This window comes from Pecten maximus, chromosome 8 (genome assembly GCF_902652985.1).
Source record: "Pecten maximus chromosome 8, xPecMax1.1, whole genome shotgun sequence".
NCBI classification, from domain to species: domain Eukaryota; kingdom Metazoa; phylum Mollusca; class Bivalvia; order Pectinida; family Pectinidae; genus Pecten; species Pecten maximus.
Genome location: NC_047022.1, coordinates 9747108 through 9771772, shown reverse-complemented (window position 1 = coordinate 9771772; position 24665 = coordinate 9747108). Strand labels below are relative to the sequence as shown.

Genomic DNA, 24665 nt, shown 5'->3' with positions numbered 1-24665 from the left:
ATAAATTCCTACTTAAAACACTTTAATTGCTGTCTGTGCAATTAAAATATCCTGTCGTAGGATACAATATTAAGGTATACATTGCATGTTGTCTTTTGTAGTTTGTGTTTCAAAAACAGTGAAGTTAGTATTGATAGCAACAGTATGCTACATGTCATAGTTAATTTGTCACAGACATGAATCAATAATTCAGAGTGAATATACAAATATCTAACACCTTTATAAGACTTTTGAATGTCAAAACAGATTTTATGATTTTGAAATTAAACAAACTACATCATTAATTCCAAACTTTAATGGTTGATATCTAAACTATTGAAAATATTTAATACTGCGACTGGAAATTGAAGGTTTTTAAACGAACATTAATGTTCGGTTATTGCAATCAAGAACTGGACTGAGAAATAAAACCATATTTGGTAACCACATTCACCAAAACGCCATCTACTGTCTTTTTCAATGAAATATGGCTGCCACCATGGCCTTACACTTCAAATAATTTACTTGTAATTTTTAAAAAAATATACTATTTTATTGATTTCAAATAGTTAGTATAAAAGGAACATTACAAAATGAAGTGACAAATACTTACAAATATTTACCCTGAGCTCACAACTCTTTGTGAAATCTGCTGTGTTCACTGAGAGATTACAAAACCAGGGGAGATCAATTCCTACTTAAAACACTTTAATTGCTGCCTGTGCAATTAAAATATCCTGTCGTAGGATACAATATTAAGGAATATGTTGCATGTTGTAGTTTGTGTTTCAAAAACATTGAAGTTAGTTTTGATATCAATAGTACGCTACATGTCATAGTGATAATTTGTCACAGACATTGATCAATCAAGAATACCAAGTAAAATACAAATGTCTAATACCCTTTACTGGACTTAAGAAACTTGCGATCTTATCAAAGCAAATTTTATGATTTCGAGTTTAAACTAACTACATCATTAATCCATCCATTTATCTAACCTATTGTAAAATTTCTTCACAGTGTGACTGAACATTTTACTTTTATGATTTCAAATATTAAATGTTCAAATAGTATTACAAGCTGAAGTACCAAATACTCGTAAATATTTACCCTGAGCTCACAACTCCTTAATGAGATTTAATGTGTTCACTGAGAGATTACAAATCCAGGGGAGCTAAATTCCTACTTAAAACACATTTACTGCTCCAAGTGCAATTAAAGTTACCTGAGGTAGGAAGAGTTAGGTACTTTTTGGCTATGGTGTATTGTAATGTTTCTGTCATTTAATGTTTAGGCATATTACCATTCCCAACGGATGATATATCTGAGAACTTCTCAATAGACTTGGTTTAAATTTACACCATAGTATCACAACACTCTACACTTGATCACATGGATTCTGATGCTCATAATATAAGTTAAGGTTAAAGGGTACATTTGACCCCTTTCTGCACAAGGTACATTGTTGCATAGAGGGGCATTCATGTCTCCAAGGCATCTTATAGTTTAAGTAACATCTTGTATAAATCTATGCTATCAGAATACTCTGAAAGTCATATTGATATATTTATCAACAAAACATACTTTGAGAAAAATATGTACTATGGTCTGAGCTGAAGGTTTCAAACCTAAAATGCAAAATTTCCAGGCATAACATGAGGAGTCGATATACTCGTACCCTGAGCTCACAACTCTTAATGAAATATGATGTGTTCACTGAGAGATTACAAATCCAGGGGAGATAAATTCCTACTTAAAACACATTTACTGCTCTTTGTGCAATTAAATTTACCTGAGGTAGGAAACAGTTTGTTTGTGTATACTTGCTAATGTTCCGATAGCTTACTGTTTAAAAAAAAATTCTATGCTTGGGGGCAATAAAAAAATGTTGTTAGTTTCTGAAATCCTTTTGTTTGGTAGATTTTATTGCAATAACCCTAAAGATAGTTCAAGAAATCATATTAATTTTTCACTGATGTTGCTTGCTGATAGGATGACGATGAGTTTGCAGCCAGTGAGGAGGAGGAAGTAGACGTGGAGGAAACTATCGAGGAACAGGAGACACTAGACAAGAAAGTTGACTACAGCAAAGAGCTGGAAGATCTACAGAATGAAGGTCAGTGGGCTATATAAATACTTTTACAGAAATGATTCGGTGGACTAAAAATAGAGGCAATATTCCTTTGTCTTCAATAATTTTTGTATTGTCAAATAATAGAATTCTGAAATGATAGTTCTACAATGATTACAGTGTATGATTATAAATCAGACGTCATATAAAGTGTTTGATGATAGAGGATGATTATCATAGAAACTGTGTATCAGTGGGGAATATGTTAATAGTTCATTCACTAAAATTTGACAAAAAAACAACTTTCTAAATGATTATAGAATAGACCTATAGATGATTGATAAGGAAATAGCTAAGAGGCAACCATTTCCAATTTAAGGTGATATGGACATGGACGAACTTTATAAGAAGTATGCAGGGGCATACGACAGTGACTTTGAAATGCCAGAGAGTGAGTCAGGCACAGAAGATGACAGTGATGATGATGAGGATGAGGATGACAGCGAAGAAGAAGAAGAGGAGTCGTCTGAGGGTATGTGTATTGTAAATCATGAAGAAAAAAAAAAGGAAAAAAAATGCGTATGGAAAATGTTTGTGGAATATAAATATCTCTTTTAAAGTTAATAGATTGATAATTGTGTAATGATTGTCTGGCAGGAGAGGAAGAGGAGGGGACAGAAGAGAATACAGATAACAAGGAGGAGGAGGTTGGACTGGACTTTCTTATGACTTCTGATTCTACTAGTCAGGACACACAAGCACAGGTCAGTACCATTACATAGACATATACATGTTTGGGAACATTTTCAAATGACATACGGTGGGTGAAATAAAAGGTGGTGTTCTCTGTCAGGTTAAGTGAGATTTATATTGTATCAAATGTCTGTTTTTCATTGCTTAAAAGTCGAGGGGTCATAACTGGAAAACTTGTGTTTGGAAAGCATTCACAAACTGGAATTTCAGTTTGTCGGTAAATTAAAGTATTCATTTACTGAAACATTTCATTGCAATGTCATGTAATCAACATCTGATTAAAAGTAAAACACATTTAATCAGGTGAAAATAAAGATTTATTTTCAAAAACTTTTTAAGACCAAAATTTTGCACTGAATATTTCTAATTAAACTATACTAGAGTGTCCGATATATAATTGCTACAGGTTTTATGAGGCAGATGAGCCTACATATCTCCTGTGATGGCGTAGAATTAGCATGTCTGATTAAGATACATTTGACGTAGTAGATGTTGTCTGCATTCACTGTTGACCCAAGTCAGATTTCGTATAAAATATCCCACCAATGCATCCTCAATAGAAACACATCAACTGGTGATTTACCTAGTTAAACTCTGTTTGAAATATCAAGGATGATACATTGTGTTTTACATTGATCATTTAGGGTGATACTGAAGAAAAAGGTCCCGGTAAGGAACTAGTAGACATCGCAGCAGAAGCCCAGAGTTTACAGCCTAAAGGTTACACCCTTCAGACCACAGAGGTAAGACACCCTTCAGACCACAGAGGTAAGACACCCTTCAGACCACAGAGGTAAGACACCCTTCAGACCAGAGGTAAGACACCCTTCAGACCACAGAGGTAAGACACCCTTCAGACCACAGAGGTAAGACACCCTTCAGACCACAGAGGTAAGACACCCTTCAGACCACAGAGGTAAGACACCCTTCAGACCAGAGGTAAGACACCCTTCAGACCACAGAGGTAAGACACCCTTCAGACCACAGAGGTAAGACACCCTTCAGACCACAGAGGTAAGACACCCTTCAGACCACAGAGGTAAGACACCCTTCAGACCACAGAGGTAAGATAGATGTCTCATGTAAGTCAGGAAAAGGATTCTTATACATTCCTTCCAAAAAAAAAAAAAAGTATTAAACAATTTCTGTTATTCAAAAACAAATGTTCTTAAACTGCAATTCTTTTCTGATTGATAGATTTTAGATAATTGTGTCTCAAGATTGAATGAGTTCTAAAAATGTCATTAAGAGGATATGATATAGTTTAAGATATTGTAAACATTCTATAAGTGAAAAATATCATTAAAAGTATCTCCGACTGGATGTCAATTGAATGGTATGAACCTTGGGTTATTCAACTTTGACATGGTTATACATGGTAAATATCTGTTTTTCATTTCCTCCTCAGGTAAAAACCAAGGTGCCATTCCTCATCAAACACACTCTGAGAGAGTACCAGCATGTTGGGTTAGACTGGCTGGCTACCATGTACGAGAAGCGTCTCAACGGAATTCTTGCTGATGAGATGGGTTTGGGAAAAACCATTCAGACCATAGCTCTTCTAGCCCACTTAGCCTGTGATAAAGGTAAGTGTGTTATGTATATATACTCAGTTATCAAATGATATTGTTCCACTGTGAAATGCTGTCTATGTGCAAATGTTAAAGGGGCATTCCTTCATTTGGACATCAGAGACATGCACAATTTCTATTGATGAAATCTATGTCCGAACTATGATTATGCTAGTGTTTGTGCCTACAAGTAATGAAATTAACTCCAAAATGTACATGAAAAAGGCGTATTGTATACAAATACCCTATGTCTGCGATAATTAGTGATACTTTGGGTCGAATAAAGAATTTTCAGGGCTTAATACAAAGAACTTGAGAGTAAAACTGCCTTATTAATGTAAAGATTATAACTTTTTCTGTTTGGAAAAATGACATGTTTTCCAGTAAGTTTAATTTTAAGGAACCCTAAACTTTAAATAAAGGAATGCCCCTCTAACTATTCAGGACTCGATCCACTGAGGTACAATGTCTTGGATATATCCTAACAAACAATTTCCTATTCACCCTAATAACTACTATTATGGTGAGTAACTTTACCAGTGTTTTGTCTTAAGGTGATATTATATTTTGTTCTTTGATCCTGTCGCTGAATTCATATGGGGATCAGTTAATATCTGAAACTCTCTTGTATGTTGATATGTTTATCACTTTGGTAATCAGCCAAAAACAAGTGATTTCATATGTCTAACAAAAAAGAAGGGGGAACTTCTGAACCCAGCTGATAGTTTTAGAATTTATTGAACTATAGGAAGCTATAAACTATTTTAGGTATCTGGGGACCACATTTGATCGTCGTGCCAACCAGTGTCATGCTCAACTGGGAGATGGAAATCAAAAAGTGGTGTCCAGCCTTCAAGATTCTCACCTACTATGGAACTCAGAAGGAGAGAAAACTTAAGAGACAGGTACATTGCCATACCCATTGGTTAATCGTGAAATAGCTTTCCTTTGCAGTGCTATCTACAGGAATTGACTAAAATTAAAATTTGAATTCATTCCTTACTATAGCTTAAACAAATCTTCATATTAATTGGGACTAAATATTTCCTAAAATATCGGTAGTTTATCAATTCATTGAAAAAAACAACTTGTTGAAAGACAGCCCTGGGGTAAGATGGTTGTGCATTTGCTTCAGAAAAGCATACAAGCTTCATCAGAGAAAAAATATTTTGAATTTTGGATTTTATTGCATGCTTTTCCAAATGCAAAGTCATGGACCCAATTACCAAAGTGGTGAAAAAAAGACCTTGTAATAATATTTGTCTGAAATCAGCATTTTGTATGGTCCACTGTACACAGAATTATGCATTTTCAACTGATCTGATTTTAAAATGTATTCCATTGCAGGGTTGGACCAAAACCAATGCCTTTCATGTGTGTATTACCTCATACAAACTTGTAATCCAAGACCACCAGTCTTTCAGGAGGAAAAAGTGGAAGTACTTCATTCTGGACGAGGTGCGAGCCGCAGTCATACACAAAATTTTAGTTAAAAATTGAATTTCAAATCATGTTACCGAGAAGTTAAAACAGTTTGAAAATTATGAAGTTCATGAGACAAATGATAGCCCACATGTCTCCAGTGGCACTGTGGATTGAGTAAGTCTCGTACATTAACATCTGACGACAGTATCGGATGCAGTAAGCTGTGTCTAAACTAGAATATCAGAAACATAATTCATATGTATTAATTTATGGGGGCTAGGTGATGTATTAAGGGTTTTCAACAAAATCAAAAGTACAGGATAATGATATAAAGAAAGCAAGTTAAAAATTCGCCATATTTGTTCCAAATGTTTTCCTTCTGTAATTGCATGTAAAATGAGTTGTTAATTAAAGAAAACTCTTCATTACATTTCCAAAAACATGTTTGCGAAGTCTGTTACAAATCCATCTAATTATTTTTTTACAGGCCCAGAACATAAAAAATTTCAAGTCCCAACGTTGGCAAACATTGCTGAATTTCTCCAGCCAACGCCGCCTGTTGCTGACTGGGACACCTCTCCAGAACAATTTAATGGAACTCTGGTCCCTGATGCACTTCCTCATGCCAAATGTGTTCCAATCACATCGCGAGTTCAAGGAGTGGTTTGCCAACCCCCTCACTGGTATGATCGAGGGAAGCCATGAATACAACGAAAGCCTCATCAAACGTTTACACAAGGTAATGTCCTGATTATCTCTCCCCTTCAAATAAAGGGAGATGTTTTTATGAGTACCGGTTCTGGTACTTCTGATAATTTCTTGTCTTTGCCGTATTTTCTAAGCCATTGAAGATATCTTGACTAAACTTGCAGTACACTTGAATCACCTAAAGCCAATATGCAGAGCACCACCATTTGGTCACTGTGATCTTGATGTCAAAGGTCAAATAAGTGGTAATTTCTCCAATAAAAGTTGTATACCATTATCACTCTCTGTCAAGGCAAGTGCTGTGCTCTGTCCATTGCATCATTTCAGCCTTGACCCAAAGGTCAAATAATTGTTATCATTTCCCATAACTTTCAAACTAAAACTTCATTTTCAGTTCAAAGGACAATTGAGTGTAAAACTATTTTTAAGAATATCATCCCTAGTTATTTGTCTCCAACAATGGTTGCCAGGTTGCAATACTCTACCATATCAATCCATTGATTTCTTGAACTACTATTTTTCAGGTGCTGAGACCGTTTTTATTGCGGAGACTAAAAGCAGATGTGGAAAAACAGATGCCAAAGAAATACGAGCATGTTGTCATGTGTCAACTGTCCAAACGTCAACGCTTCTTGTATGATGACTTCATGTCGCAGGGCAAGTAGGTATACAATTCACTCTCTGGATTAAGTGATGTTGGAATCAACATATCATAATTTACATTATATTTCCGCTTGATGAAATAAAATTGGGAGATTTAATCTCAAGTTTGATGCAATAACAAAAAAGTGGATTTTTTAAATTGATTGTGAAGGCTTAGTTTAGGTAGCTTTCAATGCACAGCACTTATCTTTTCTAACTCCTGATATTTTTCTTTATTAAGTAAATTTGATTTAAACCATGCATACAAGCAATAAACAGAACTATGTGATTACTCATTATAAATACATACTTAGTTATACATAGATGCAAAGCAGCATATTTCAATACAGTGATATTTCAAAATAATTTCTGCAATGCTTCATAGAATACTTTTTGTGAATTATGGTAAATGAAGCATGGCAATGTTGTTCAAGCTAAAACACTTGTCGAGACATAGAGTCACCAAGTCATTTGTCTGTAGTGTCCTCGGTGCTAATGTAACTCGGATATAAAAGCAGCATTTTGCCCTGATTACTCTTGTTATGGAATGATCAGTTTCCTATTGGCTGGCAACATTGTGTTCTATTTTGATTCTTGATTTGTGAAAGGGCCATGGCTCAACCAGTATGATTTGATTATAACTCAGGATACATCTTTACTTGGACAGTTCATAATTGATCGAGATTTAACTTTCTTTTTCTGTTGTCTGGTGTACTACAAAATATTTTAAACCTCCCTTTCCTGTTTTGTATAGTGATGCAAGATATAAGACAAAACTTTTAAAATCTATCAATGCAGCCAAGTGCTAGCTTCAAGTAAGATTCCTTTTGTTCATTTTAGGAAGTTTAAAGATATACAATGAAAGTATTATGTTCAGGATAGGCAGTTATAACTTCAATAAATAATTTCAAAAAGTTTCCAATTAGCCTTTTGATTTCAAGTTCAAATGAATCTCTGCTAAACATAACACTGAGGAATTCTTACAAATGATCTAAGCAAGGAAAATGTGAATTTACAGACTGAGAATGTTTTGTTAAGATAAATATTCTTGTTTAAATTTGTCCTGATGTCCATCACTGTTATTCATTATGATCACAGGACAAAGGAAACGTTAGCCAGCGGTCACTTCATGAGCGTCATCAACATTTTGATGCAGCTTCGTAAAGTCTGTAACCATCCCAGCCTGTTTGACGAGCGTCCGATTGTATCGCCATTCCAAACTCAAGGAATCATTTTCCATACTTGTTCTGCTGTTCTACATATGTTGGACTATGACCCTTTCAAAGTAAGACAAGTAAACAATGCACCAATTCCAGTTGCTTTCTTCAGTTGACTAAAATATGTAAAATATAGAAATTTTGATATTAACTACTACATTTAATTTTCATTAACTGCTCTTAGGTATTTTTGTGTAAAAAATATGAAGACTAAAGTTTGATACACAGGAAAATAAATCATTGTAATGTCGAGACATAGAGTCACCAAGTCATTTGTCTGTAGTGTCCTCGGTGCTAATGTAACTCGGATATAAAAGCAGCATTTTGCCCTGATCACTCTTGTCGTAGAATGATCAGTTTCCTATTGGCTGGCTACATCTATTATCAGCATTTATTTGGCTGGTAACACATTTTGATATTAATCTCAAAATCAACTGTCTTTTGAGTATTAATGAGTTTGTGTCCTTGCTTATGATTGGCTTGTGATGTCTTTAAACTATTTTAATAATTCTGGTCTTTTGTGGTTTAGGATGTTGACCTGTTGAGGTACCCAGGATTAGCCGACATGGAGCAAGACCTACCTGCATTTGTGGCACATCGAGTGAAGCGTCTCCAAACATCACGCCAACTCATAGAGGAGATTGATGACCAACCTGATCCCCCTCCCCGAATTAAACCTGGCAAACTGAAACCTGTCAACTTCAGGAGTATTTCTCCACTGGTAGGCATCCAAAATGATGTCATTTGGGTGACATTAGAATGACTGTTTTATTCATTCAAGCATGTATATCTAGAAATATTATCCAGATCATACCCAGTGAGATAGCATGAACTTTTTATGTCACATTTTATAAGGAGCTAGCAAACTTACCTTAGAATCACATTGAATTAGGGGGGCATGTCAGGGTGATATAAAACCCAGGTCCGATAGCCCGGGGCCAGTAGATTTTGTCTGGGCAAGTAAATATTGGTGACTACTTGCCCGATTGGCAAGTGCAAAATTTCTCTATTGTTCTTAGAGTAATTAAAGATATTACTAATTCAGTTTAATTGGAACCACTATATTTGACCTTTGGGCAAGTACTTTTGGACCTAAACTTGCCCGAAGGACCAGTGATGCTGTAATTAGCTTGGTTGGATAACTGATTAGAGTGTTGTGTTGGCCTACATAATCTCCGGATCCGAGATGCATGGTTTGACATAGCATCTTTGGCTACTCGTGGTGGTTTGTGTTTCTCGGTAAGCTGAGAACCGGACCAATCTGTGCTCATGGTGGTTGTATTCTTGGGCAAGACACTGCTCCAAGACTTAGCCGACAGCTAGTACAAGGAGACCCCTAAAGATAACCCCAACAAAGTAGCAAACTTGCTTCAGAATTTGAAAATGAGGTACTTTTGTCATTGTGGTAATGTTCATGGTGACAATTGCAATATTAATATCTTGTTATCTCATTACATTGCACTACTTGTTGAAACTGATTTGATGGTAAATAAATCATTGTAATACGAGACATAGAGTCACCAAGTCACTTCATATTAGTATCGTTGGTGCTAATGTAACTCGGATATAAAAGCAGCATTTTGCCCTGATCACTCTTGTCGTAGAATGATCAGTTTCCTATTGGCTGGCAACATCCATTAAGTTTATCAGCATTTCCAAACTAACCCTTCTTGTCATATACTTGTTTACTTTGGCTGGTAACATTTATTAGCTCACCTGGTCCGAAGGGGGGGAGGGATGTGCAATAGCTTGGTTGGATAACTGATTAGAGTGTTGTGTTGGCCCATATAATCTCTGGATCAGAGATGCGTGGTTTGACACACCCTAGGCTACTCATGGTGGTTTGTGTTTCTCGGGAAGCTGAGAAATGGGCCAATCTGTGCTGATGTTGGTTGCATTCTTGGGCAAGACACTTCACCCTAATTTGTCTGGATAGCATACAATGAGCTTCTTGCAAGTCATAGCCAACAGCTACTACAAGAGGACTCTTAGAGATTACCTTAACAAAGTAGCAAACTTATTTCAGAATTGTATTGAAAATGAGGTACTTTTGTCATTGTGGTAATGTTCATGGTGACAATTGCAATAGAAATATTTTGTTATCTCATTGCATTGCACTACTTGTTGAAAATGATTTGATGGTAAATAAATCATTGTAATGTCGAGACATAGAGTCACCAAGTCACTTGTCTGTAGTGTCCTCGGTGCTAATGTAACTCGGATATAAAAGCAGCATTTTGCCCTGATCACTCTTGTTGTAGAATGATCAGTTTCCTATTGGCTGGCAACATCCATTAAGTTCATCAGCATTTCAAAACTAACCCTTCTTGTCATACACTTGTTTACTTTGGCTGGTAACATTTATTAGCTCACCTGGTCCGAGGGGGGGGATGTGCAATAGCTTGGTTGGATAACTGATTAGAGTGTTGTGTTGGCCTATATAATCTCTGGATCAGAGATGCGTGGTTTGACACACCCTAGGCTACTCGTGGTGGTTTGTGTTTCTCGGGAACCTGAGAAATGGGCCAATCTGTGCTCATGGTGGTTGCATTCTTGGGCAAGACACTTCACCCTAATTTGTCTGGATAGCATAGAACGAGCTTGCAAGTCATAGCCAACAGCTACTACAAGAGGACCCTTAGAGATTACCTTAACAAAGTAGCAAACTTATTTCAGAATTGTATTGAAAATGAGGTACTTTTGTCATTGTGGTAATGTTCATGGTGACAATTGCAATAGAAATATTTTGTTATCTCATTGCATTGCACTACTTGTTGAAAATGATTTGATGGTAAATAAATCATTGTAATGTCGAGACATAGAGTCACCAAGTCACTTGTCTGTAGTGTCCTCGGTGCTAATGTAACTCGGATATAAAAGCAGCATTTTGCCCTGATTACTCTTGTTATGGAATGATCAGTTTCCTATTGGCTGGCAACATCCATTAAGTTCATTAGCATTTCAAAACTAACCCTTCTTGTCATATACTTGTTTACTTTGGCTGGTAACATTTATTTATTTGATTTTGCATAAAAATTTTGTACCGAATATTTTGATATGACTTAACACCCTACATCTTTTAAACAAAGGCTGGTGAATTACTTTTTTGTAGTCGAGGAGTGTTTCACCGCTGACAAACCAGACCCCAGCCACAAGTGGTACAGAGAAAACAAAGACAGCGACATCTGTCACTACATCCTCAGCCACCACTACTGCAGCTGTGGGGACCACCATTACTTCCACAACACCAACCACACTCACCGCAGCAGGTAACTATCCTATGTCACTTAACTCGATAATCTGTCAATGTGAGGGGGATGATTCACAGTAAAGTGATATGCAAATGGAGCGAAGAATTTTTCTTCCAAGTCGATTGTAGATCTACTTTTGAAAATCCAATTCAGAACTGAGCATTCACACACTTAATTGGTAAGTGCAAAACAACTGCAATCGTGTCTAATTGTGAAGCTCAAAATGAAAATACAGTTACGTGTAAATAAGATTTCTATTACCTTTTGTAGGCAAGGGCTATTCCCTTAAAATACTTGACCCTCAAGGTTTGTTGAGCAATGACCATGATAGAGCTGTGTTTGATTTACAATAAATTGCAGGATTTTCTGCATCCACCATGCATTAGAAAGTTCATACGCTGAAATAGCCCAACTGATAGCTCACAGGGACTTTAGGGCAATAGCCCAACTGATAGCTCACAGGGACTTTAGGGCAATAGCCCAACTGATAGCTCACAGGGACTTTAGGACAATAGCCCAACTGATAGCTCACAGGGACTTTAGGGTAATAGCCCAACTGATAGCTCACAGGGACTTTAGGGTAATAGCCCAACTGATAGCTCACAGGGACTTTAGGGCAATAGCCCAACTGATAGCTCACAGGGACTTTAGGACAATTCCTTTGAAATATCTACCTGACCCCAGGACTTCACAATAAATCACTTCTATACATGGTTGGATTGCCTTCCTATTAATTCTATGTAATTTATTGAATAAATGTTATGTGGTACCCCTTAACCAAACCTGGAGTCCTGGGGTGTTTTACTGGAATAGTCCTTAGATATTTTGAGAGAAATTGTCAGATCAATGAACACTTAGTTTTCAAGAGATTAACATTGCTACTTTTAATGAGACAAATGATAGCCCACATGTATCTTGTGACACTGTGGGTTGAGTAAGTCTCGTACAGTAAAATCTGACGACGGTATCGGATGCAGCAGGCTGTATCTTAACTGGAATATCAGAGACAATGTGGATAACAAACTGATATTTCTGACGAAGTGGTTAACTAATATTTTTGACAAAGTACTGTAGTTAAACACTTCATGTCTCATTTTATACCTCATTTAGTAAAGGATGTGTGTCCGTTTGCATGCAGGCATCCTTCCATTAGTGATGATCACCTGGACAGATTTATTTTGTTGATAAAGGGGATGTGGGTATATCTATGAGAGTCCCTGCTCACTTCACTTTATTTAAAAACAAGTTGTGTACAGAAGAAACACTGATTTTATCCATGATTTTGGTGATTGAAGATTATTCTTTTATTTCCAGTTACACCTAGGACGCAGTCTTCAGTGACCATGACAACTAGCAGTGTTACACAGCCGCTCTCGGCAGTGGCCACCTCTGTAGCAGCACCCAGTGCTAGTGTGACCAGCACACTGTCCGTCATCAACACTAGTAGTGGTGTGATTACACCTCAGGCAAAGGTTGGACCCATCACCACAGCAACTGTCAGCCTGCCATCCTCCTCCGGTCAGGTGGCCACGTCTCAACCAATCACAGTACAGATACAGCAGACAGATCAAGGTGCTCGGCTCATGATACCAGCTGGCCAGTTGTCACAGTTACCAGGTGAGTTGCATGCCGTATAGATTTGGTTTGAAGATGGTTTAGTGAAAATACATCCATCTTGCTTCTGTTTGGTTATTAGAGTGCAATAGAAATAAACCATAAAAAATGGTGTTTTGCAACCATTTCGTTTGATCATTTCTTGAATTGATACAAAAATGTTTAACTTGAGAAAATATTGAGAATTGGCTTTAACTTTGTACATGTGATGTCATGAAAAATATTTCGTCCAAGTCACATGTTCAGAATTGAGTCCCGAGACATAGAGTCACCTAGTCACTTTTCTGTAGTGTCATTGGTGCTAATGTAACTCGGAGATAGACTGCAGCTCTATGCGCCGGTGCTCTTATGTAGAGTGATTGGTCACCAAATTGCTGGCAACATACTCAAAACCTCATCAGTAATAGATCCAAGTTAAATTTTTGTGTGTATCTACAACCTGCAAATGTGCAGTCAAGAGGATTATTTCAACAAAGGATAATATGCATTAAGTATAGTTCACTAAATTCAAACTTGTGATTTCCCACATTAGGATTCCTGAAGATTGATTAATATTTTTCCAGTAAAACTAATGATTTGCATTATAATTGATGAGATTTTGTAATCACTAAAAATGTCCTGCAAAATACCCGAAGTGTAAAATGACAGATTCACTGCTTGCCTGAATAAAACTTTTGTTAGGACGGCTACTCTCGGAAGTTTAAAACTGATGGAATAATAAAAAAAAACAACTAAGAAACTGAGATGCACTACAAAGTAAAAGATTGTATTTCAAACATGTTAATTGACAGAATATTACAATGACCTGAAGTATTGAAGATTGTTGATGTTTATTGTCAAGACTTGTAAATATGCTGTAATGATAACTCTGCATTATGATATCGAGACATAGAGTCACCTAGTCACTTTCCTGTAGTGTCATTGGTGCAATAGAAATAAACCATAAAAAATGGTGTTTTGCAACCATTTCGTTTGATCATTTCTTGAATTGATACAAAAATGTTTAACTTGAGAAAATATTGAGAATTGGCTTTAACTTTGTACATGTGATGTCATGAAAAATATTTCGTCCAAGTCACATGTTCAGAATTGAGTCCCGAGACATAGAGTCACCTAGTCACTTTTCTGTAGTGTCATTGGTGCTAATGTAACTCGGAGATAGACTGCAGCTCTATGCGCCGGTGCTCTTATGTAGAGTGATTGGTCACCAAATTGCTGGCAACATACTCAAAACCTCATCAGTAATAGATCCAAGTTAAATTTTTGTGTGTATCTACAACCTGCAAATGTGCAGTCAAGAGGATTATTTCAACAAAGGATAATATGCATTAAGTATAGTTCACTAAATTCAAACTTGTGATTTCCCACATTAGGATTCCTGAAGATTGATTAATATTTTTCCAGTAAAACTAATGATTTGCATTATAATTGATGAGATTTTGTAATCACTAAAAATGTCCTGCAAAATACCCGAAGTGTAAAATGACAGATTCACTGCTTGCCTGAATAAAACTTTTGTTAGGACGGCTACTCTCGGAAGTTTAAAACTGATGGAATAATAAAAAAAAACAACTAAGAAACTGAGATGCACTACAAAGTAAAAGATTGTAGAATATTACAATGACCTGAAGTATTGAAGATTGTTGATGTTTATTGTCAAGACTTGTAAATATGCTGTAATGATAACTCTGCATTATGATATCGAGACATAGAGTCACCTAGTCACTTTCCTGTAGTGTCATTGGTGCTAATGTAACTCGGAGATAGACTGCAGCTCTATGCGCCGGTGCTCTTATGTAGAGTGATTGGTCACCAAATTGCTGGCAACACGCAAATATGTTGTATTGCTTCATGAAAAGACAAAAGAAAAGCACTAATTGAACCAAAGCTGTATAGGAGCACATCCTTTATTCTATGCATGCTGTTTGTTTACAGCAGGTTTCATTCAGATAGTTCAGACTTCCATGGGCCAACAGATCATTGCTTCCTCAGTGGGAACTACAGCTCAGCAGCGAGTGGGATCTCCATCAATAACGGCAACCAGCAGTGTCAGTCGTGCAACCACAACAAGTAGTACAATAGGTTAGTAGTAGTCCCTGTTACCGGCTTTGTTTGTACCCTCTACAGCGAGATTTTCTGGTGGTGGCTATATCTCATATTTGTCTTGACAACTGCTTTCTTTCCTTTGTCTTTTGCATTTAGTGTATCCTTTGTCTTTTGCATTTAGTGAAGTTTCCAAAACAATGTCAAACAGATTTTATTCAAATGTTGCTGTTAATACCATTAAGTTATTGGAATAAAAGTTTGCTGTAAAATGTTATATGTCCAATATATTGATTGGTATGTGGGCTGGAAAATCAACCGTTCTGCTGACAGGTGCAGTATGGTCTTTGCAGCCAGCCTAGATAACCACCAAACAATGTAAATTGATTTGCAGGCTATCTTATTGGTCTGTAAAACTTGTATTTGGTGACAGAAAAATGGCAGAATTTTTTAATATGAGATCCAGGTTTTTCTAGGGGTAATAGAACACGTAATGAAACACAAACAATGAATCATAAGTATGTTGCCTTCAGATGTCTATCAAAACTGATGATACATTAGCATTAACTAAAAATGACTTTTCCAAATTACTGTTGAAATTATGTGTACCCCTGTTGTATGGGGTTTAGAAATTTTGATAACTGAACAGAATCATGTATTCTCTGACAGTGAACGGTCTGCCTGCTATTACCACGATAGCAGCTTCCACAGCCAGTACCACACTGACAACTGTAACTTCCCAGGTCAAACCTGCAATGTCTGTACAGCTGCCATCGGCTTCCACTGCAGCCACACTCAAACCTGTCATGAAGGTCTCGCCCATGGTGACTGCAACAACTTCCACCACAAATGGTAAGTATCTTCATTTGTCTTTTTTATGTTGAAATTAATCATCCCAGATATTCTTGAGACTTTGTTATTGATGGACCTGTATTTTGTTTGTAGTGGTGAAAGCTGGTGTATCAACCACAGTATCCAGTGCTGAAGTCAAATCTACAACTGGCTCTACTACCAGATCTGCTGTCAAGAAAACTAAACAGCGTATCAAGACCGAGCTCATGCTTGTAAGTCTAGATTGTAGTTAGCTTTGTTACAAATGTTGAAAATTTATCTTGAAATGTAAGAAGGATCTCATTTTCATTTTCAAATGGCTGATATTAATAGTATTTTTGTCAAAAACTGAAGTGAATATGACATGAACAAAATGTTCACCATACTTTATTATTTATATTTGAACACATTTTTAATACACTTCTACTTGACTAACATATACATACTTTCATTATTGGCCCTAGTGTAACCACTGTTCTGAGTATGTAAAGCTACATTTGATTTAATGTCTGTGTGAACTAGCTATGAATAAGTCCTCTCCTCTGCTACATTTCAGGACTCTGTGTGTGACAAAAGAGAGTGTCGTCGGCAGGAAAAGCTGGAATACATTGCTCGTATAAACAAGCTACACTGTGAACGCAAACCTGTATATGGACAGGACCTGCGCTGTACTGTTAATGTGATGAGTGACACGACAAAGACATGTGTGCGTGATAATACATGGCCCTCGCTTGGACATGTACATTGTACAAACGTTAACTCATGGAACAATCCATACCGCCCAGAGATCTTCTGGAAACAAACCAAAGTGCTTTCAAATCTGGTCCATACTCCCTTACAATACCTACATGAACTAGAAGACATTTTATCTAGGTATGCCTCAGAAATTCAGTTTTCTGCTGTGTGTAGTAATTTCTGAATCAAGAGCTTTTGCCGATGATATTGTGCAAACACAAAGTTTCTTCATCTCTTCATGTGTCAAGACTTCGGTACTTCTAATCAGATTTCATCGTGTGTATACAGGTCTCTTCTGTCACTGTGTGGGGATGATGTTCTCGATAGCCTGTGTGAAGTTTCAGTGATTGCAAAAAAATATGTCTGAAAGTGGATATCTTAGACATACTTTCATTTCAGAAATCCATTTCATTTTGTTATTTGATCTTGAGACCTGTTTGTTTTGAAGATGTTTATATTTTGCAGATCTATGTATTTGATGCATTGTGTAAATTGGTATATCTTTAAAAGTAATTTCATTTGACTCAATGGAATGGAAGGATATTTTTACTCATTGATGACAAGCTATTAAGAAGATGACAAGCTATTAAGAAAATTAACATTACAACAAAAGAAGAAATGCAAATATAATGATAATTCCATTTCTGTGATGTGATAATGGCTGTGCTGTTACTACATCCATTATGTGACCCTTGAACTTTTACATTATAGATATGTGTTTGCTACTCCACCTGTTGTCTCACCGTGCATCAAAATGCATGTGTCTCACCCTCCACCCTCCACTTTGATGAGTGAGCGATGCCGGGACTTTATCCTCCATAAAGAAGTGTCGCCCAAGGCGAGCTGTCTACACAAAATTTCAACCAATAGGATGGTGCAGTTCCCTGAGCTTCGACTAATTCAGTATGACTGTGGTATGTGTTTATATGGAATGTCATTGCCAAAATTTTATTGGGGACTTGCAAGATATTTTAAAATAAATGATGTTTTATCATGAAGCTTACTAAGCACATAAATGTTTTACCATGAAGCTTACTAGGTACATAAATGTTTTACCATGAAGCTTACTAGGTACATAAATGTTTTATCCATTTTGTCCAGATATGTCATGAGATGAACACAACATGTCCTCTATTATAAAACCTGTTATTTCTCTTTGTAGGTAAACTTCAGACTTTAGATCTCCTATTGCGGCGACTGAAATCGGGGGATCACCGTGTACTTATTTTTACACAGATGACAAAGATGTTGAACATTCTTGAGTCCTTTTCTCAGTTACCATGGTCATCGCTACCTCCGATTGGATGGAACAACACGTGTTGAACAGAGACAATTTCTTATGGACAGGTTTAATGCTGACAGACGTATTTTCTGTTTCATTTTGTCCACACGTTCAGGTGGAATTGGTGTGAATCTGACAGGCGCTGACACTGTGATATTTTATGACAGCGACTGGAATCCAACTATGGATGCTCAGGCTCAGGACCGATGCCATCGCATTGGACAGACGCGCGACGTCCACATCTACAGGTTAGTAACATGTTACAAAGATGCTCTCTTTGATCTCAGAGATGTGTGTTGGATTATGTTCATGCTGGATTTTAACTGATTTGGGATAGTATTGTGGCATACATATAGTCTAGTCTAAGAACATACTTGTATTGAAAAGTTTAATTTGAAAGTTTGAACAGGTCATATTTACAAAATATTATTTGACCTTTTACTCAGAATTTTTTTATCAGCTGAAGTAGTATATAAACTTTGGCTGTTGAATTCTGTAAACAGTTTTAGGCCACCATCTTATCTAAAAAAAGAAATATTTGATTTTGAAACCTTTGGAATAGAATATGTAAATGTTTGTTTTTGCCAGGCTGAGAGATATCGCCCATACTTCTACGTGTAGTATGGACTTAAAACTCAGCCTAGATCAATGCCAATGTACGAACCATGCAATTGTTTCAATACCTGGTAATTGTATGGCCCCAAAGATTGGTGACAAATGCTGCAAACATCTCGAAAAGAAATACATTTACATAATTTCTATACAGACATGTGTTCAATAGACTTATTATGTTACATGTTACATTGCTAAAATCTAATTATAAAAGACAAACCATTAAATTCACAAATTGGCAAAAGAATCTTGTTTTAATTGACTTTCCCAACATCATCTCAAATTCATAGTTACTGGTATATAATGGTTGTAAGGCATTCATTTGGTTGTAATTTACTAAGTATTTATTCAGCAATAAGTAGATACCTGGCGGATAAATCCACCCATGCATGATTTTCAGTAGAATTTCCAACAAACCCTATCTTGTTGTCCTGTAATAAGCTCCCCTGCCTTTGAATCAGATTCTATGTGTATGCTGTTTCAAGATTTATACAGTAGGTAAATAGTAAACCCTATCACAACATTTAACTTCTCTAACATTTGAATTAGGCATCAGAGTGCTGAAATACAAGTCTCTGAAACAATTCAGTGGCCACTGTTTCCTGTATAGATTTGATATATATAGCTTTATCATTAAGATAGTGTCGATACTGTTGTCACCTGGTTTACCCGATATTTTTGCACTTCAAAAAACACAAGATTGGCTGCTGATCCACTGAACTACTACGTGTTGTTCAGTTCTACAATCAGCCATAAATTAACACCTGTATATTTGACTGAACAGTATCCCAGTGTCTGTATGGTCTCGGTATACAGCTTACACGGTTTCCTGTAGCACTTTAAGGTTAGGAACCATATTCTCACTGTAAAATAGACTTCACTACTATTTATATATTGAGAGTTATATGAATGAGTAAATAGTTGACTACTGTGCTAGAAAAAATCACCTCGCCACTTCTATTTTCAGACTGATCAGTAAAAAGACAGTAGAAGAAAACATCTTGAAGAAAGCCAACCAAAAACGCATGCTGGGGGATATGGCTATCGAAGGAGGCAATTTCACCACTGCCTTCTTTAAGGAGGTAATGACCCCATACTTGCATCATTGTAAGATGCTGTCTGACAATTGGTTTACATCTATTAGATTGGTTCCATGCTCAGTTAATATATATACGAAGTCGTCTGAAAGTTGTTTCTATCCAATAAGAGTTTTCATATCAAGAAGAAAAACAATGTGGATTAGTGTAGTGACGATATTCCAAATTTCAAAAAAGCTGTTACCATATTCTCAAACAAGCAACTTCCCCTAGTTTAAAAATTTAGTAATGATTTTTGAATTTATTTGTGAAACAATTTTGGCTTAATATTTTAGAATTAATGATTCTGCAAAAATTTTAAAAGGGTGCTTTTTTGTAGACAGCGGCTTATTCAAGGATAAATACGGTATAATTGTTTGAAACATTTTGGTAGATGTTAAATGTATGAAGTGTATTACTTTTCCTTGTACAATCCCAGAATATGTTCCCTTTAGCCTGGGTTAGAATGTTTCATGTGGATGTATTTCAATATCTTTTCTTGTTTTTTTTTTACTTACAAAACCAAACCAATCTTGACTTGTTTCTTATAGAACACCATCCAGGAGCTCTTCTCTGAGCCGTCGGGGCTGGATTCCCTGGTGGAACAGCCTAAAGTGACTGAAATAAAGACTACAAAGCCTTTGGGGGGTGAGGTCAAGGACACGAAATCCCTTGGAGGTGGAGATGAGAAACAAGCAGCAACATCTTCAGATAAGAGCATAGTAGCTCAGTTTGAACAGGTATGAAAAACTATTGTACATTACTATTTGAAAACAAAGTGCTTATTGAAGAATGAGATTTAAATGGTGATGAGTGTCTTAGTATTTGACACCTTTCTAAGAATCATTTAGCAAATCTGTTTTGTTTGGCTAGGAGATATCAACTCTGTTACTTTGAATAGTAACTTGGTCTTAAAAACTAGCCAAGATCATCACCAATGTACGAACCATGCAGTTCTATATCTGTATGGCCCCAAATTATTGGTAACATGCCCAAAATCACTGTCCTCAACTGATTTTCAGATTCTACGATTGAAATGATAAATAGCTTGTAAAGCTGAAGGAATTAAACACTTTAAATCACTTAATTTCCCATGGGATTTATTTTCGCGTTAACACACGAGGAGAGACAATTGCGAATTCAAAACCTTCACGATTATTCATATGAAGATAGCAATTTTGCATGTCAGCCAAGTTATCGGTACCCGACATAGGAGCCTTACCAAGTGCATGATTCTAATTGTTTAACGTTCACGAATCATGTATTCGTGAATATGTCAGTACAAATAAAGTACTTGCGTAATCTAAGTGCTGTACATTACTGAGAAAGTAATCACAAATTAAAACTAATTGCGGAATAGAACTAGCCATGAATGATTGAGATATTTGGGTTTGTCAATCCTATGAGACTTGTAGTGGGTTCATGGATGGTTCAGACATTACCAAATTGTGTTATAGGCACTGGGAAAGGCTGAAGATGAGACTGATGTAGTGGCTGCCAATCTTGTCAAGGCAGAACAGAAGGCAGAGCTTGCCGAGTTTGATGAAAACATTCCATGGGATGAGCGAGAGGCAGAGAAACGAAAAGAGGAGGAAGAAATGTCCAAGGCAGAGCAAGAACTTGCCATGTTGGACAAAGAGGTAAGATACCAACATTGGTGGTTAGGAAATGGACCCATAATTGTTAGTGTAAACAATATTCCAAACAGTATACTCAGATCACGAGTCTGGATAGTCATTGGCTAATTGTAATAAGGGCATTTTAAACTAACCCTGAGCTCACAACTCTTTGTGAAATCTGCTGTGTTCACGGAGAGATTACAAAACCAGGGAAGATAAATTCCTACTTAAAACACTTTAATTGCTGCCTGTGCAATTAAAATATCCTGTCGTAGGAAACAAACTACAATATTGTGCTTATCAAACCAGACTTAACAAGAACATTGTTGTATAATGAAGATTTGTTGCTTTTTGACTTAAAACCTTTGCCAGAATTTGGTGAAAGAGACTACAATGATCTGATTAGAAGCAGCTATTATCTGATGAGAAGGTAGTCTATGACATTTAAAAAAAAGATACTTTGGCTATAAATATATTTAAACATATACTGAAATGCCCATTCCTTCTTAAAACATATGTTTGTGGTTTTAGCTGTCTCCGATTGAGCGATTTGCAGTCACATTTATGGAAAATGAAATGAAACCAGATGAGGACTTGGAGATTTCTGTGGTAAGATGAGCTCTCGGGATGTTATTTTTCACTCATTATGCTATCAGAAACCAACTTCAGTAAGGTATTTGTAGTTTGTATCTTCTCAAGGGAAAAGCTTGGCGATAGCCAGGGCAAGATAGAAATAAAAGCTTGGCGATAGCCAGGGCAAGATAGAAATAAAAGCTTGGCGATAGCCAGGGCAAGATAGAAATAAAAGCTTGGCGATAGCCAGGGCAAGATAGAAATAAAGTAGAATGAAGTACACTATACAATATATAAATGAAATGCTATTTATGTTATAGAGATTGTTAGTGGTACTCTTCATTTTGATATACAAATGGAGAGAAAGAACAATTAAAACTGTGATCTGTATATTTGTGTTAACAGGAAGAGATTGCCAACTCTAAGAAGGACTGGGAGTTAGCACGATTAAAGGCACTGAAGGAGGATGAGGAGCGCCGCCTTGAATTAGAGGAAGATGAAATGCTGTACACATACCTTCGAGACGACTCCTACAACCAGGTGAAGAAACGCTCCAACAAACAGTCCAAAAAGGCCCGTGGCAATCTCACTAGTCCTGCTCGCCAGTCCGCTGGTCGCAGGCCTGGTGCCAGGGGACGTGGTAAAGGTGTACGTGGCCAGCATGTGCCGGAGAATGTAGTTGTGGGGGAGGAGGGGGATCCTGTTGAGGGGGATATTGTTGTGGACGATGAATCCTCTAGTGAGCCCCTTATAGATAGATTGAAGGCGGCAAGAAGTGCCATGAGAAATCTGGCAGCAAAACTCACTGGCCCTGCTTCACCAAAGAAGAAATCGCCAGTGAAAAATATAACCACTGCAGAAGATAAAGAAAAACCTTCTCCTAAACAAGTGCCTGCACCCAAAAAGGTGACGGCTCGCCAAGCTAAGGCTGCTTTACAGAAACAACTTAAAGGAACAAAGGTTCCCCTGAAGGTTCCCGCTCTTACCCCTCCCAAAGTGACCAACCCTTCGATCCCGACATCAGTCACACCTCCCAAGGCTGATAAGAAGTCAGCAGGTCTGACTGTACAAAGGTTGGTTGCCAAACAGGCATTGCAACAACACCTGTCCAATGTGTCACTAGGGAATGTGGTATCACAGGGCAACTCTGAGTATACCTCCCCTCCTTCAAAGCTCCCTGGATTGAACACACAGCCCCAGCTGCTTACCCCATCCCAGCTACAGCACCTCAAACAAATTATATCCAAAGCACACCACAACATCAAGCAGACACCCGTCTCTGTGAAGGGTTCAGTATCTCAAGGTGTGCAAGGCTCGCCTGACCAACCCACATTCACCTCTATTCCCCAGCAAGCCATGTTGCAGGTGACCCAGCCTCGTCCCTACCAGATAGTCGCACCCCAGGGGCAGGTACCACAGACCATACGTCACGTCCTTCCACAGGGTGTCAATGTACAACCCATTCAACATGTGGTCAAACAGATGCAGGCTTTGCCTCGAGGCCAGCTTCTGTCCCAGGGTCAGGGCCAGCCCCAACTCCAGCTGGTTTCTCAGACCCCTGGGATACCTGGCTCTCAAGCCATACACCTGGTCACTCAGAACCCCCAGCTGGGAGGTCAGGGAGTACAGCTAGTCACACAGGGAACCCAGGGCCTACCAGTGGTATCTCAAACTCAGCAGATTTTGACCCAGACCCCAGGAGTGCAGCAGGTGATTGGTGCCCAAGGGGGTGGGGCCCAGCCTACTATCTCTTTTATCAAAGTCAGTGGTAACACTACAGTTGCTCAGCAGCCAGTTTTACAGTACTGTGTAAACCCGGTGGGTGGCCAAGGTGTGCGACTGCAGACAGCCAACCCCCAGTTTCAGGGGGCAAATCCTCAGCAGCAGGGACTGGTTTTCCTGCAACTTGCAGGAGGAAAGGCTATTCCAATGTCTGTAGGTGGATCTCCTGTAGCTATGCCAATGGCTAGGATGATTGGCAACAAAATTATTCCAAGCAACACTATTCCATCCCAGAGACTGCGTCAAGTTGTACCCACCACTGCCACAGGCCAAGCCCAACAAATCTCATTTGTCCAAAATCAAAACCCAACCATTACCACAACAGTTACCACTCCACGTCTGTCCATGCCCATGTCTCGGTTCCAGTCTCCTAATCATGTTGCCAGAGCCACCAAAACTATCAGTAAGGTGCCTAGTGTACCAATGGCTCTGGCAGGACCAACTGACCAGGTCTTGAACAGAGCACCACCGGTGGCCCTTTTAGGGGCTAAACGGTTACCTAACACCAACACCACCACAAGCTTGTCTGTCCCGCAACCCTGGTCCAACCCTAACCTTGTCATTCGTACTAGACGGGCAGTCATGCAGGACAATACACCCAGTGATAAAGTTGATGCAGAGGTTGGTGTACCAAATGATGCAGCCCCTGCGACCGTTAATGCTGTCCCAGCACCTGCCTCACAGACTTTCACAGTGGGTACAAACCCACAGAACCCGCAGTTTATCAGTCTGATCAAAGCAGGTAGCAATCCGGTGATCCCTGTTGGGGCCAATGTTACCATTAAGAATGATGCTCTCCCTTCCACAGTGGAGACAGTGTTCCAACCATTTAATATAGCCATCCCCAGTGTAGTGGAGGGCACCAGCAATGGCACTCTACT

The 24665-nt window shown here is 37.8% G+C and overlaps 1 protein-coding gene across 1 annotated transcript in view; it reads left to right on the top strand.

The window, feature by feature from the left end:
* LOC117332436 (helicase domino-like) overlaps positions 1-24665 on the top strand; it is a 58263-nt gene that overhangs the window by 19314 nt on the left and 14284 nt on the right. The window contains 25 exon segments of the mRNA XM_033891337.1: positions 1972-2095; positions 2430-2582; positions 2708-2814; positions 3448-3546; positions 4212-4389; positions 5143-5279; positions 5722-5832; positions 6287-6538; positions 7032-7168; positions 8248-8434; positions 8896-9087; positions 11479-11635; positions 12932-13234; positions 15167-15313; positions 15944-16126; positions 16220-16338; positions 16662-16978; positions 17552-17754; positions 18003-18106; positions 18108-18370; positions 19702-19816; positions 20362-20550; positions 21268-21450; positions 21961-22038; positions 22408-22542. Of these exon segments, the coding sequence (XP_033747228.1) occupies positions 1972-2095; positions 2430-2582; positions 2708-2814; positions 3448-3546; positions 4212-4389; positions 5143-5279; positions 5722-5832; positions 6287-6538; positions 7032-7168; positions 8248-8434; positions 8896-9087; positions 11479-11635; positions 12932-13234; positions 15167-15313; positions 15944-16126; positions 16220-16338; positions 16662-16978; positions 17552-17754; positions 18003-18106; positions 18108-18370; positions 19702-19816; positions 20362-20550; positions 21268-21450; positions 21961-22038; positions 22408-22542 (4173 nt within the window).